The sequence below is a fragment of the Diceros bicornis genome, chromosome 23 (genome assembly GCF_020826845.1).
Source record: "Diceros bicornis minor isolate mBicDic1 chromosome 23, mDicBic1.mat.cur, whole genome shotgun sequence".
NCBI lineage: Eukaryota > Metazoa > Chordata > Mammalia > Perissodactyla > Rhinocerotidae > Diceros > Diceros bicornis.
This window is the reverse complement of record NC_080762.1, coordinates 44,008,361-44,025,778: the sequence shown is the minus strand read 5'-3', so window position 1 is coordinate 44,025,778 and position 17,418 is coordinate 44,008,361. Positions and strand designations below refer to the sequence as shown.

General features: G+C 37.6%; 1 protein-coding gene across 3 annotated transcripts in view; it reads right to left on the bottom strand.

Annotated features, from left to right (window-relative positions):
• The window catches only part of RNGTT (RNA guanylyltransferase and 5'-phosphatase), a 308,561-nt gene that overhangs the window by 39,477 nt on the left and 251,666 nt on the right, over window positions 1-17,418 (bottom strand). For 2 of the 3 annotated variants that reach the window (XM_058566656.1, XM_058566655.1), the window contains one exon: window positions 7,996-8,062. In XM_058566656.1, coding sequence (XP_058422639.1) covers window positions 7,996-8,062 — 67 coding nt within the window. Of the gene's footprint in view, window positions 1-7,995; window positions 8,063-17,418 lie in introns of those variants that run through there. The other variant, XM_058566657.1, reaches the window with a different exon arrangement.

The following is a 17,418-nucleotide window of genomic DNA, read 5'->3' as shown; positions in this document are numbered from 1 at the left end:
AGATAAGAATACTGAAACTGAAACATGTGTGACTACAGACATTAATTATTACTCAATTATTACTCATTTGCAGGAGAACCACTAGGACAGAATACTTTTTGGAACCCTAGTCTGCAATTACTTTGTGACTTGTTAGTAAATAATGCATGATTTTTAATATCCAGAAAGTTACAAAATGGGCTCACTTGAGAGCCCAGCAGTGGCCCTGAAGCACTCTGTCAGCAAATGTGCAGAAAAAAAAGTCATCAGCAACTTAATAGCTATTGCATAGAAGTAGGGAGACTTTTGGCTTCCTTTAGAGTTTATGTTTTTTTTTTAAAGCTTCCTTCACTTTTAGAATCTATTTTCAACAAAGGGATAACCACATCCTCCCCTATAACTGCAATATGAGACACTGAAAACTTGCCTCTTCATTTACAGTACTACAGAAAATTTAGCCATTATTCAATGAATATGTCGAACAAATCTAGATCTGATTCCATTGCTTTCTCTCAATTTCTCACTCACCTCTATTTCTTTATATTTTTTCATCTAGGGGAGATCTTATCTTTATTTCTTTCTCTGTCCTCAAAATACACGACATCACTTGGAAGGCAGAGCAGTTCCTTCTATTCTTGAGAATTAGGATTTTTTTGAAACAGAAAAGAGTTTTACTTGGCTCCATAAAACATCTTAATCCACTTCTCATTTATCTTTTCCTATATTTTCTTCCTCCCTCTTCCCAGCAACTATGACATCTCATCATTTTCTTCCCCTCCAAAGCCACTTGGAGGGCTACCATCAACTCAGTGGCAGGGAAGCTTCCTCACTATCATCTGCAGCACAAAAATGTGGCATTCTCCTGCCAGAAGCATATGGCAGCACTAGCTGGACAAGTCATACCTGCAGCAGTGTTTGCCAAACTGTGAGTCGTGACTCATTTTCCAAGAGAGAAGTTAATTTAGTGAGTTGAGACTAGCATTTAAAAACCAATCAATAAAAAAATAAACAGAACAGAATGGAAAATATAACTATTGCATCACACTTACTTTGAAACTTCCGTTTACGCTGTGTGTGTATAAATATATGTATGCGTATGTGTACTGGATCTCAATGGAAACACATTTCTTATATTCCTACAGGTCATGGTCAAAAATTCGGAAGCCACTAAACTAGAACACTCAGTTCTAGGGACTGCATCTTCATATGATGTAACACTTCAAATATTTTAGAGATTTAAAATATGGATGTTAAATAATTTCTTTTAGTAAAAAGTGTGTCAATTTCTTTTAGTAAAAAAGCCACATATTTTCTAAAAGATGGTCGGTCAATAAACAAACCAAATCAGTTTTCCTAGTTCTTTCAGTATTTTAAAATAGAGATCCAAATAAATACTTTAACTTATCCTAAAAATAAAAATTGACAAGTTATTAGCCATCTTGAAAATATCTTTAAGTAACAAATAACAAAATCTGAGCTCAATATACCTGAAAGGAAAAATATTCTACTTTTTTTTTAATAGAAAAAAGTCTGAGTGAATGGTTTGATGAATTTTCAAATATAATTTCAAAAATGAAGAACAGACCATTATTTCTTTGCATCTATTGCATTTGCATATGAGTACAAACACCAATCTTATATTTCCTTGGCTGTAAAGAGATTTTTAAAAATTCAAGCTCGGAAAGCTTAGAGTAGGAGACTGTAACCAATGGCACCGAGTCCCTCAGCAGGGATGGAACCAGGCTCTGAGGCAGAGAACACTAGCTGTACTGCCTCAGAATAATGGTTAGATTCCTCACTTTTCACATACGGTTGCTGCATGGAATTCACAGTTAAAATACAGAAAACATTTTTCAGCCGTTCTGCAGCATCCAAGTGGAAACTGTGTCTGACTCAGCCTTACAGCCTCACACACTTCTTGGGCTGTCAGAACTGGAGGAGGCAATGACTACCAAGCCCTGAGGAGAGGGACAGCCCTGTGGCCTTGAGACTTCCCATAACAACTCCTGAGTTGATTAAAAGTGATGCTGACAGGCTTCAATCCTTCTTGGTTTTATGAATTCTGTCTGCTAAGTGGAGCCTCAAGAACTAGAAACCTATGAGCATAGCATTAAGATTTTTACTAGACTGTGAAATGCTCTAGAAAACAACACAGACTAATAGGTATAAAACGTAAACTACTACTTAAACTTGAACACGTCTACAAAAAATATTTTTGTGTATTATGTATTATGTATATTGTGTATACATACACAATTAAGATACAAGTATTATGCAAAGATATAGAGAAATAACCCCCCATCAAATAAAGGCCTTCTAAAAAACTTCTGATAGCTTGAAAGCATATAAATAGGAATTAAGAAAAATTTTGTGTTAATCAAAACTTCCCCTTTTAATTTCAAAGACTGCATATAAAGGTATAATGAACCATATTTCTTAAGAAAACCCTGAGTCATGTACAGCCCAGTACATTTAGAAACTTAATTTGTCTTAGATGAGGGTGAAATATGCTTCATTTATAGCACAAAACAAGAGCCGTGGACATGTGAGGCAATTCCTTTCTTATTCTATACTACAACACATTATAAAATGGTCAGTTTTATTTAGTTTATTATATTTTAGGATTAAACAAGAGAATAACCATGTATGTTTAAAATCAAGTCCTTCAGATGACAGATTTCTCCTAAAAACTTAAATTTATGTTTTCAATACTTTTTTGGTTAGAAAAACTTGGGAAAACATATTTTATTCACTTTTTAGGGTTCCTAATTTGGGATCCTTAAATGTACTTCAGTAGGGTCCATGAACCCTCTAAAAGTATAAGTGTGTGTGAGTGTAAATTTTTCTAGGGAGAGGGTCCATATCTTTCACAGGATTCTGAAAGGGATCAACGATCTGAGAACAGAGTCAATGCTTTGGGTGAAAGTTATATATAAAAGGACTGAGCTTATTTGAACAAAGAACCTTCCAGATGACTTACAGAAGATGTTAAGAGACAAAACGTAAGTTAGAATTTTGTTGTTAGTGTCATTGACTCAACTTCCACTCCTAGCGCCCCTGTGTACAGCAGAGCAGAACCCTGCCCGGTCTTTTTGTGCCATCCCCTCACCTTCCCATGCTATTTATCAGACAATGCTCTGCTGCTATTCATAGGGCTTTCATGGCCAATTTTTTCAGAAGTGGATAGCCAGGTCCTTCTTCCTAGTCTTAGTCTGGAAGCTCCACTGAAATCCGTCCCCCATGAGCGACCTGCTGGTATTTGAAATACTGGTGGCATAGCTTTCAGCATCACAGCAACATGCAGCTACCACAGTATGACAACCCCCAGACAGGTGGTGTGGTTCTGTGACTGGGAAACAAACCCAGGTGACAGTGGTGGAGCCGAATCTTAACCACTAGACCACCAGGGCTGGCTAAGTTGGAATAACTGCCCCTAAAAATAATGAAAACCCGAAACTAGCATGAAGATGTATAAGTCTAAGACTATCATGAAATACCATGTTTGTACATATTTGTGTTTTTATCTAGGGCTTGGATAGAAAATCAAATGTAAAAGATAGGTAATAATGGAAGAGTGTGTGTGTGTGTGTGTGTGTGTGTGTGTGTGTATGTCTGTAAGAATGGTTGTAATGACATGTTGTATACTAATAGTACAGATATCTATCGTCATGTTATAGTAAATTCCTGAACTCATTTAACATCTGTCCAAACATCTATTACCCTTTTTGTGTTTTTCTCTTTCTGATCTTTATAAAATGGAGCTTTTTAGAAATACAATTGTACAATGTCTCTTTAACAGAGCTTCTAACACCAAGTCACTCACACTTAGTCCTGTGATGTTAATGAATGAGAATGCCTTTTCCTAAATATTCAAATGAACAATTTCCTATCTTGATTTATAAAAAAAATAAAGATTACAACAAATATCCTCCTAAGAAAAACAAAGCAGATTCCACTTATTACAGGTTATATCTGATATTTATGCCACATGTAGTATCATTACATTTAGGTTAGTCGGAGAAAAATGAACATAAATACTGGTATTTCACGTCCTAAAAAAGTCAGTTGCGAGGCAAGAAAGGAAATGAACCATAAATTTCTAGCTTAATCTCAAGCATTTAAACTATGATTTTTCATTGTTCTCCAATTAACTTATAAGTATTCCAATTAGGCAGAGATCTATATAACATTTTCATAAGAACCATAGGAATTATGAAAGAACTTCAATAATTAATAAAGATGATAAATCCATTCACAGCACATGAGTGAAACCTTTCCCATAGCAACATCAAAGGAAAAAGATGCCCTAAAATAATGGCCCTTTTCCTACTGAGTTGATTATCCAGGCATAAAGGGTTGAGAAAGGACTGACCTCTGTCACTGGGATTGTCAGGAAAGGGCTGGATAAAGAAAATGTTATGTTAATGAATCAGGTGAGTGATGGAGGAATTACCCTCATACATACGCTTAGACTATGTTTTTGAAACAATATGTAACACCAACATACACATATTCTTCCTTTCCGTAAATATATCAGATAAACTTCTCACTTTTTAGTTATTTCAGTTCTAATAAGGAGAAACAGGATTTACCAAACCAATGAACAGAAAAAAATGGGGCTTTCAGAAATGTTCCTGCTGAAACTTATTAGGATTCCTGGCTATACTGCTGAATTTGGTGAACAGGGCAGTGAGGGAGGTTCATGAAGAGACTCTTGCCAACTCCACTCGTATTTCAGGGATATTAAAAATAGAAGGAAAAAAAAAATGTACCCGAAAGCTGTCATTACTTGAGGAATCCGGAAAGTTCAAGAGGGTCCACAACTTAAGATCCTGATGATGAACTTTTGGAGAGTGTTTTGATTTAAGTTAAATTAATAAAGGTATTTAAAGAGGTGCTGATGCTACGGTTAACTCAGATAAAAGCTCCTCGGTATTAAATACCTTGTATGTCCTATTCTGGCTCAGTCTATTCTGAAAAATCCTTGTTTTTCAAAATATAAAAATATATGTCATATGTACAGGTAGACAGGAATTTAAACTCAAATCCCACAAATGAACAGGACAAAAATAATTCATGGAGCCAAGAAACAAATGTGAAGAAAAATCTTTAAAGTAAATAAAAAACAACAAACAAATTTTACAGGCCTGTCAGAAAACACTAACCAAAATTACGAGAACAAAGAAAAAAGATGATCTCAAACTTTTCTTTTTATTAACTACCTTGAACTTTCAAAATATTATTCCATTTCTTACAGGAAAGCCTAGATGGAATCTACGATTCAACCCTCAATTAAAATTACTATAAAAACAATTTTTTGTGTGTGTGAGGAAGATCAACCCTGAGCTAACATCTGACGCCAATCCTCCTCTTTTGTTGCTGAGGAAGACTGGCCCTGGGCTAACATCCGTGCCCATCTTCCTCTACTTTATATAGGACGCCGCCACAGCATGGCCTGACAAGCAGTGCGTCCGTGCACGCCAGGGATCTGAACCTGTGAACCCTGGGCCACCAAAGCGGAGCGCGCACACTTAACTGCTGTGCCACCGGGCCGGCCCCTGTAAAAACAATTTTTGATGAAAGATTGAATGCTTTCCCTAAGATAAGGAACAAGGCAAGGATGTCTGTTCTTACCATTTCTATTCAACTCTCTACTGTAGGTTTTAGCCAGTGTAGTAAAGTAAAGAAAAAGCAATAAAAGGCATCCACATCAGAAAGGAAAAAGGAAAACTGTCTTTATTAGCAGATGACATAATCATTTATGTAGAAAATCCTATCAAATCTACAAAAAAGCTACTAGCACTAATAATTGAGTATAGTAAAGCTGCAGGATTCAAAGTAAACATATAAAAAATTTAATCATCTTTTTATATACTAGCAATGAACAATCAGAAATTGAAATAAAAATACGTTTATAATAGCATCACAAATATAAAATATTTATAAAAAAATTTATTAAAAAATGTGCAAGACCAATATACTGAAACAAGAAAATATTGCTGAGAGACATTAAAGATCTAAGTAAATGGAGATATATGTGGTCTTCATGAATTGGAAGATGCAATATTGTTCAGATATCATTTCTCATGAAACTGATCTATAGATTCAATGTGATCCAAATAAAAATTCCAGCAGGTATTTTTATAAAAATTGACAAGATGATTCTAAAATTCATGTGGAAATTAAAGGAACCTAGGTTAGCCAAAATAACTTCGAAAAAGAACAAAATTGGAGGATTTACACGACCTAACTTCGTGACTTATCATAAAGCTACAACAATCAAGATGGTGTAGTATCGGTGGAGGTACAGACACACAGGTCAATGGAACATAATAAAGAATCCAGAAATAGATTCACACATACATGGTCAACTGATTTGAAACAAAGATGCAAACGCAATTCAACGATGGAAAGGACAGTCTTTTTAACAAACGTTTTTGGAACGACTGGATATCCATGTGCTCAAAAGAAGGGTGGGAGATGACGTTCCTCTATACCTGAACCTTGAATCATATACAAAAATTAACTCAAATGGATAATAACTCTAAATGCAAAACCTAAAACTATAAAGATTCTAGAAGAATCTATAGGAGAAAAATCTTTGTGACTTTGGGTTAGGCAAATATTTCTTAGACAACACCAAAAGCATGAGCCATGAAAAAAAATTAATAAACTGAACCTCATCAATATTAAGAACTTCTGCTCTTTGAGGGCCCTTTTAAGAGAGTAAAAGACAAGCCATAGCTGGGAGAAAATATCTGCAAATCACATACTTGATAAAAGACTTACATCCTAAAGACATAAATGCTCAAAATTCAATAGTAAGAAAACAATAAACCCAATTAAAAAACGGCAAGATTTGAGCATACACTTCACTAGAGAGGTACAGACGGCAAATAAGCACATGTGAAGATACTCAACATTATTAGTCATTACAGAAATGCAAATTAAAACTACAATGAAATACCGCTACATACCTATAAGAATGGTTAAATTTAAAAAGACTGACCATACCAAATCTTGATGAGAGTGTGGAGGAACTGGCACTCTCACACTCTGCTCTTGAGAAAATAGTTTGGCGGTTTCTTAAAAAATTAAATATACAACTGTCATTTAACCCAGCCACTCCCATCTTAGGTATTTACCCAAGAGAAATGAAAGCATATATCCACAGAGAGATTTGTATACAAATGTTCATGACACCTTTATTTGTAATAGCCAAACAGTAAAAACAACCCAAACGTCCATCAACAGGTGAAAGGATAAAGAAATTGTGCTATAACCATATAATGGAATACTACTCAGCAACAAAAAAGAATGAACCATTGATAAGTGCAACAACATGGATGAATCTCAAAATAATTATACTGAGTGAAAGAAGCAGAGAGAGAGAGAGAAAGACAGGGGATGGGGGAAGGGAGAGAAGCAGGGAGAAATACTGTATGATTCCATTTACATGAAATTCTAGAAAATATGAATTAATCTATAATGACACAAAATCAGATCAGTGGTCACCTGGGGACTGGAAGGGTACAAGCAAGGGCAGGAGGTGGGAACTCCAAAGGTGCACAAGGAAATTTTGGGGGGTGATGGATATATTCATTACGTTGATTATAGTGACGATTTCACAAGGGTAAGCATGTCAAAATTTATTGAATTGTACACTTTCAATATGTGCAGTTTACTTTATGTTAATTATACCTCAATAAAGCTATCAAAATTTTTTTAATGGCAAAACGGGTAATCTGAAAGATTAATCTGTGGCTCTAAGTTGTAGTCTTCTTAACTAATCAACTGAAGCATTTCAGTCAAAGTCAATTCTACTATGGGCAAGAATATTAAAATAATCAATTCTTGAAAAACGATCACTTCCTCAGCAAAGATATACAAAAGCAAATGAAATTAATAATTCACATTCACAATATTTTTCATATGTTGATGGTTATTTGCAGGGTTTTGGTGGTGGACAAGTGAACTACTTCTACGAAAAGTATACCAGAAAATGAACAATCATACCTTGATTTGTGCAAACGGTCTTTCATAACCTCCAACATAGAGAAGGCCAACATTCTGAGGAAGTAACCTACAAAGGGAAAAAAAAGCATTATTTTTAAATGCTCTTCCTTAAATGTAAGGTTGCATCACCATCAAAATTTGCATAACAGATAGATACTGTGAAAAAATTATATCTAGGCAATTATTCTTGTCTTTTGCACTACGGGATAGTAACCAGCAAAGGAATAATTCTTATACTTCAGAAAATAGTGGGGAAAGAAAATTCAGAAGATGGCAGCATATGCAGACTCGGAACTCAGCTCCTCCCGTGGACACAGCCAATTTACAGCTACTCGTGGAAAAATTACCCCTGAGACAGAACTGAAAACTGGATGAGAGGAACTCCTGCAACAACGGACAATCCTAACTGAGGTGGAAGAGGCAGAGACCCCCTTCTGGAGAGGAAAAACGCCGCCTTCACAAGCCGCCAGCTTCACGGCCAGCGGGAGCAGCTCACAGGTACGCAGCCTCCCTGGAGGCGCGGGGCCCTGAGCCGGGAGCGCCCCCGCTGTGGGCATATTGTGGACCCAGCACAATCGACACCAGCGGCATAATATCTGACTTTGCCTGCTACTAAAACACTGGGGAGCACCCCCAGAAAACCCGGTTCACAAAGAAACTAAAACTGGCTCTTAAAGGGCCCACGCGCAAACTCACCCGTTTCAGGAAGCATCCTAAAATCACCAGAAAGAAAGGTGCATAGTGCTTTGGTGACAAGAGACTCACCTAATAGGCCCTGAGTGCATCTCGGTGAGGGGTAAGACCTCTCCAGGGACTGGGACATTGGCGGCGGCCATTGTTGTGGCCTGGTGTGGGCGTACTGACACAGACGCCATTGGAGTTCTCCCTGCGGCCTGCTAGCCCAGGGTCTGCCCCACCCGCTAGAGCACCGATTTAATCCAGCTCAGCCAGGGCAGGCAGCCCACCCTAGAGACTGGCCCCACCCAACAACAAGCCCTCAGGCAACTTGTGGGCCTGCATAGATTGGTGACTGGATTCTCTGCAGCCTGGCAACTGAGCCGACTTGAGCGGCGCAGGGTGTGCACAAGGAGCGGGTGGAGAGTGTGGGGCGGTGGCAGAGTGTGTGGGGCTCCTGCCGTGGAGAGACTGGGTCCGCTTGGGGAGGTCAGGGCGCTCACACGGGGTAGGACTGTGTTGACTGTGTGTGTGGACCTGTGGGCGGCAGGGCTTCTCAGCCGCAGAAGACTTGTGCTTCTCAAAGACCCACATAGGAGGTTTGCTCCACCTTCCAAAACCTGAAACAATTGGGTGCTCCTGTGCCTGAGGCCAGTCCCACCAAGCTGCAATCCTCAGAGGGCTGACAAGAGACCTAATAGGCTAGAGGCTTACAGCAATTGTAAGGCCCTGAGCCTAACAACCTGCCATGGTGGGGGCCTACTCACTTAAAAGAAATACTGCAACACAAATGTGGTATTAGAACTTGCAGCCAACTGTGCTGGGGCTCCCCACACCTGATAAAGAGACTGAAGGGCACACAACAACTACAAGCAGCTGAGCATTACACCAGCTGGCCAGGAGCATATCTCAGCCTCCCTGGGCGCCTACAGGGAGAGAAAACAGGCCACAGCAGAAGGATACACGTAGCCCACATAGGGGTCACCCCTGGAACATTGAGAACTGAGGGAAGCACACTGGAAGCCTCCTAAGCCATCACTTACATAAGGTCACCTATCCAAGAGCAGGAGACATAGCTGACCTACCTAATACGTAGACACAAGCACAGGGAAAGAGGCAAAATGAAGAGGCAAAAGAATACATTCCAAGTAAGGGAACAGGACAAAACCCCAGAAAAGGAACTAAGTGAAACAGAAATGAGCAACCTACCTGACAGAGAGTTCAAACTAAGAGTGTTAAGGATGCTCACTGATCTGGGGAGAAGAATAGATGAACTCAGTGAGAATGTCAACAAAGAAATGGAAGATATAAAAAAGAACCAATCAGAAATGAAGAATACAATACTAGAAATGAAAAATTCATTAGAGGGACTCAAAAGCAGAGTAGAGGATACAGAAGAACGGATCTGTGAGCTGGACGAAAGACTAGAAGAAATTACCCGAGGTGAACAGGTAAAAGAGAAAAGAATTAAAAAGACTGAGGACAGTCTAAGGGACCTCTGGGACAACATCAAGCGCACTAACATCCGTGTTGTAGGTGTCCCGGAAGGAGAAGAGCGAGACAAGGCGTCAGAGAATCTATTTCAAGAAATAATAGATGAAAACTTCCCTAACCTAAGGAAGGAAACAGACATCCAGGTACAGGAAGCACAGAGAGCCCCAAACAAGATAAACCCAAAGAGGCCAACACCAAGACACATCATAATCAAAATGTCCAGAATTAAAGACAAAGAGAGAATCCTAAAAGCCACAAGAGAATGTCAAGTTACGTACAAAGGAAACCCCATAAGGCTATCAGTTGACTTCTCAGCAGAAACCTTACAGGCTACAAGAGAATGGCACGATATATTTAAAGTGCTAAAAGGAAAAAACTTACAGCCAAGAATACTCTACCCAGCAAGGTTATCATTCAAAATGGAAGGAGAGATCAAAAATTTCCCAGACAAGCAAAAATTAAAGGAGTTTGTCACCAAGAAACCAGTGCTACAAGAAATGTTAAAGGGACTGATTTAAGGGGAAAAGAAAAGACCACAAATAGGAAAAATTATCTATTTCCATGATTAGAACGTAATGGATACATATGCACAACAAAGAGGTTAGATATGATATCAAAAACATGAGGGAGGAGGGGAGTTAAAGAGTACAGCTTTCAGACAGAGGTCAAACTAAAGTGACCATCAATTCTGTATAGAAGAAGAAAGGAACAGAGAAGGACTACTAAAACACTGAGAAAAAAAAAAAAAGTTAAAAAATGGCAGTAAGTACATACTTATCAATAGCTACTTTAAATGTCAATGGACTAAATGCTCCAATTAAAAGGCATAGGGTGGCTGACTGGATAAAAAAACAAGACCCATATATATGCTGCATACAAGAGACACACTTCAGACCTAAAGACACTCACAAACTGAAAGTGAAGGCATGGAAAAAGATACTCCATGCAAATGGCAATGAAAAGAAAGCTGGGGTAGCAGTACTCATATCAGACAAAATAGACTTTAAAACAAAAACTGTAAAAAGAGACAAAGAAGGGCATTACATAATGATCAAGGGAACAATCCAACAAGAGGATATAACACTTGTAAATATCTACGCACCCAATGTAGGTGCACCTAAATATATAAAGCAATTATTAACAGACATAAAAACAGAAATAGACAGTAACACAATAATAGTAGGGGACTTTAACACTCCACTTACACCAACGGATAGATCATCCAAACAGAAGATCAATAAGGAAACATTGGCCTTAAACGACACACTACAACAGATGGATCTAGTAGATATATACAGAGCATTCCATCCAAAAACCAAAGAATACACGTTCTTTTCAAAGGCACATGGAACATTCTCCAGGATTGATCACATATTAGGCCACAAAACAAGTCTCCATAAATTTAAGAAGATTGAAATAATACCAAGCATCTTTTCTGACCACAATGGTATGAAACTAGAAATCAACTATAGGAAGATAATCAGAAAAGCCACAAATACGTGGAGATTAAACAAAATGCTACTGAACAATGACTGGGTTAACGAAGAAATCAAAGAAGAAATCAAAAAATACCTGGAGACAAATGAAAATGAAAATACGACATGCCAGAATTTATGGGATACAGCAAAAGCGGTTCTAAGAGGGAAGTTTATAGCGATACAGGCCTATCTCAACAAACAAGAAAAATCTCAAATAAACAATCTAACAATGCACCTGAAGGAACTGGAAAAACAAGAACAAACAAAGCCCAAAATCAGTAGAAGAAGGGAAATAATAAAAATCAGAGCAGAAATAAATGAAATAGAGACCAAAAAAACAATAGAAAAAATTAATAAAACCAAGAGCTGGTTCTTTGAAAAGATCAACAAAATTGACAAACCTTTAGCTAGACTCACCAAGAAAAAAAGAGAGAAGGCACAAATAAGTAAAATCAGAAATGAAAGAGGAGAGGTTACAACAGACACCTCAGAAATACAAAAGATTATAAGAGAATACTATGAAAAGCTATATGCCAACCAATTCGACAATCTGGAAGAAATGGATAAATTCTTAGAATCATACAACCTTCCAAAACTGGATCAAGAAGAAGTAGAGAATTTGAATAGACCAATCACCAGTAAGGAGATCGAAACAGTAATCACAAACCTCCCCAAAAATAAAAGTCCGGGACCAGACGGCTTCCCTGGTGAATTCTACCAAACATTCAAAGAAGACTTAACACCTATCCTTCTCAAACTCTTCCAAAAAATTGAGGAGGGGGGGAAGCTCCCTAACTCATTCTACGAAGCTGACATTACCCTGATACCAAAACCAGACAAGGACAACACAAAAAAAAGAAAATTATAGGTCAATATCACTGATGAACATCGATGCAAAAATCCTCAATAAAATACTAGCAAATCGCATACAACAATACGTTAAAAAGATTATACACCATGATCAAGTGGGATTTATTCCAGGGAAGCAGGGATGGTTTAACATTCGCAAATCAATCAACGTAATACACCACATTAATAAAATGAAGAATAAAAATCACATGATCATCTCAATAGATGCAGACAAAGCATTTGACAAGATACAGCATCCATTTATGATAAAAACTCTAAATAAAATGGGTATAGAAGGAAAGTACCTCAACATAATAAAGACCATATATGAGAAACCCACAGCTAATATCATCCTCAATGGTGAAAAACTGAAAGCCATCCCTCTAAGAACAGGAACCAGACAAGGATGCCCACTGTCACCACTCCTATTTAACATAGTACTGGAAGTCCTAGCCAGAGCAATCAGGCAAGAGAAAGAAATAAAAGGGATCCAAATTGGAAAGAAAGAAGTGAAACTGTCACTATTTGCAGATGACATGATTTTATATATAGAAAACCCTAAAGAATCCACCAGAAAACTTTTAGAAGTAATAAACGAATATGGTAAAGTTGCAGGATACAAAATCAACATACAAAAATCAGTTCCATTTCTGTACACTAACAACGAAGTAGCAGAAAGAGAAATTAAGAATACCATCCCATTTACAATTGCAACAAAAAGAATAAAATACCTAGGAATAAACTTAACCAAAGAGGTGAAAGATCTGTACACCGAAAACTATAAAACATTTCTGAAAGAAATTGAAGAAGACACAAAGAAATGGAAAGATATTCTGTGCTCTTGGATTGGAAGAATTAACATAGTTAAGATGTCCATACTTCCTAAAGCCATCTATAGATTCAATGCAATCCCTATCAAAGTTCCAACAACATTTTTCACAGAAATAGAACAAAGAATCCTAAAATTTATTTGGAACAACAAAAGACCCCGAATAAGTAAAGGGATCCTGAGAAAAAAGAACAAAGCTGGAGGTATCACACTCCCTGATTTCAAAATATACTACAAAGCTGTAGTAACCAAAACAGCATGGTACTGGCACAAAAACAGACACACAGATCAATGGAATAGAATCGAAAGCCCAGAAATAAACCCACACATCTATGGACAGCTAATCTTTGACAAAGGAGCCAAGAACATACAATGGGGAAAAGAAAGTCTCTTCAACAAATGGTGTTGGGAAAACTGGATAGCCATATGCAAAAAACTGAAAGTAGACCCTTACCTTACACCATACACAAAAATTAACTCCAAATGGATTAAAGACTTGAATGTAAGACCTGAAACTGTGAAACTTCTAGAAGAAAACATAGGCAGTACGCTCTTCGACATCGGTCTTAGCAACATCATCTCAAACACCACGTCTGACCGGGCAAGAGAAACAATAGAAAAAATAAACAAATGGGACTACATCAAACTAAAAAGCTTCTGCACAGCAAAGGAAACCATCAACAAAACGAAAAGACAGCCTAACAATTGGGAGAAGATATTTGCAAACCATACTTCTGATAAGGGCTTAATCTCCAAAATATATAAAGAACTCATGCATCTTACCAAGAAAAAAACTACCAACCCAATTAAAAAATGGGCAAAAGACCTGAACAGACATTTCTCCAAAGAAGATATACAGATGGCCAACAGACACATGAAAAGATGTTCAAAATCATTAACTATCAGGGAAATGCAAATCAAAACTACAATGAGATACCACCTGACGCCCGTCAGAATGGCTATAATTAACAAGACAGGAAACAACATGTGTTGGAGAGGATGTGGAGAGAAGGGAACTCTCATACACTGCTGGTGGGAGTGCAAACTGGTGCAGCCACTATGGAAAACAGTATGGAGATTCCTCAAAAAATCAAGGATAGAACTACCATATGATCCAGCTATTCCACTGCTGGGTATTTATCCAAAGAACTTGAAAACACCAATTTGCAGAGGTACATGCACCCATGTGTTCATTGCAGCGTTATTCACAATAGCCAAGACTTGGAAGCAACCTAAGTGCCCATCAAGGGACGAATGGATAAAGAAGATGTGGTATATATACACAATGGAATACTACTCAGCCATAAGAAATGATGAAATCCAGCCATTTGTGACATCATGGATGGACATTGAGTGTATAATGCAAAGTGAAATAAGTCAGAGGGAGAAGGTCAAATACCGTATGATTTCCTTCATTAAGTAGTAGATAATAACAACAATAAACAAACACATAGGGACAGAGATTGGATTGGTGGTTACCAGAGGGGAAGGGGGGAGGGAGGAGGGTGAAAGGGATAATTCGGTACATGTGTGTGGTGATGGGTTGTAATTAGTATTTTGGTGGTGAACATGATGTAATCTATGCAGAAATAGAAAAAAATAAAAAATAAAAAAATAAAGCACACACACAAAAAAAAGAAAGAAAATAGTGGGTAAATGTTGAGAATGGAAACTAAAATGCAGAACACTCTAACATATTAGTAATTCTAGCAAAATTACTGCATAGTGTCCCTGGGGGAGAATTAAAAGAAGTAATTCATATATTTAAAAATCTATAAGGGGGCTGGCCCGGTGGCACAGTGGTTAAGCTCACATGCTCTGCTTCGGCAGCCCGGGGTTCACTGGTTTGGATCCTGGGCGTGGACTTACGCACCGCTCATCAAGCCATGCTGAGGCGGCAACCCACATAGAGCAACTAGAAGGATGTACAACTATGACATATAACTATCCACTAGGGCTTTAGAGAAAAAAAAAATTAAGCAATCTGTAAAAAAAAAAAAAAATCTATAAGGATTCAATTCAAGAAACATTCATTGTATATCTATATTATACACTACAGGAGATAATACTGATAAATAAATGGCAAGCAATATGATATATTGGAGCATATGAGGAAGCCATTTGGGTTAAAACTAACAAGGCCTGACCTTGTTTTTCTAAAAGGGCCTGACATGGCCTGTTGAGCATGCATTGTACATCTGTTTTAAGTATTTACTATGTCCCAAAGACAAGAATGATGCCCCTAAAGATAGGAATGTAACTTCTCCCATATCAGCATTTCTTTAAGAATAAGCATCTCTTCCTGGGAACTAAGGATTAATTACCGACCTGCTGTGCTCACCTTGTGACCACTGACCTGCTGACCACTGAGCTGCTGTGACAGCTAAGCATCCCGTGACAATTGTAAAAGGGACATTCCTATCATATGTGATGTATACTCTTTGTTCCAATACGGCATATAATCACTCTGTACACTCCACTTCTTTCGTGCCCTTCCTTCCTTGGGGAAGGCAGGCCCCAGGCTAGCCCTCAGATCTGGCTCTTAATAAACTCATCCCAATTTTGATTTAGAGATTGATTATGGATTATTTGCATCGACAATACAAACCTAAATAATTCAGTCCCCAAATCTAACAGGAAAACCAGACACATAAATAATTAACCCTAACAAAAGGTGGCCTCTGCTAAGTGCTCTTTATAGAGGCATTCACCATTGGTAAAGTAGTGGAGCAAGAGGTACTTGCTAGGGAGGGAGCTGGAAAAGTTTGAATAGGTGGAATTTGGGCTTAGCCTTAAAGAGTGGGTAAGGCAAAGGGAGAAATTTAAACCAAGTCCTGAGAATGCAGAAGATTTGAGACAAAGAGGAGACAAGTATGGCTGGAGTAAGGGATAATTTAGTTGCAGATGAAAACCCAAATGAAGTTTGGAATGGACCATGAAGAATGTCAAATGCCATATCTTTATTCTGTAAGTGATATGAAGTCATATTTTTACAAGACGTACTGATTTCTTATAAAAACAATAAATGCATGTGAAAATAAAAACCAAACCATATAGATGGTGAAAAAAATGATGGTTACCTTCCCTGCATCACCTCTCTCTTCCTATTCCCATTTCAAAAGGTCCATCATTCTTGACTGCATTAAAATATCGTGAATGAAGAAATACTATCATTAGAACTGTGCTCGTGGAGTGGGTAGTGGTGTAGGGTATGAGAAGAGCATAATTAAATATTCTTGTGTTTATCTCATCTTTCTTTTATCATACATCTTTTCCTAATGGACACTGTGTGAGTAATGGACACAACTCTAGTCTTAACATTATTGTACATAAAGAATATGAAAAAAAAATTTGCCTATACTCCTTGCCCAAAGCAACTAGGCCAAAAGACGAGTCTCCTCAGAGTCTAGATAGTGAATAGCCCTTTATGGCAGGTAAAAAAATTATCTCTAGGATGACTGTAAATTCTATTACATGAATCTGAGAATGGAACATTGCATAGTATCTAAAGTGAAGAAAAAAACTGCAAACTCAAAACAATCAAATGGAAAATTCTCAGTGTACCATATTGGTCTAATTATAAAAAAAATCAGAACACAAGATTCTCATAACCATCCTTTTAAATTTACTTAGTGATTTCAAAAACCCTACTTCAACAATTCCAGGATGTGCATTTATTCATATTTTAACTTCTCTGAGATTAGGATGCCTGATACTCTACAATGTCATAATCATTGTCACCAGGTGACAGTTGTGAGGTGGTTGTGTGATTACCTTCCATTCACTCAGTCTAGTAAGACTAAGAAACCACACTCTCAAAGCACCTTAGATTTTATGAAATAAGGTAGATATGCAGTTCCCAAGAACATCCTCTGCTCCTCGACATTCTTTAAAGGCTATAAAGCATTAAAGGCCACTAAAAGAATGCTAATAGCTTATGAACACAATCCTAAATTAAATCAATTTAGCAAAATGCCACTTAAGTTTGGAATATAAGTGATACTTGAAGTAATTAATTTTAGCATGTTGTTGAAGGTTATAAACATGACTAAAGGCATTTGTTCACTGGATGGAAGTAGAAGGCATAGGAAACGTCCC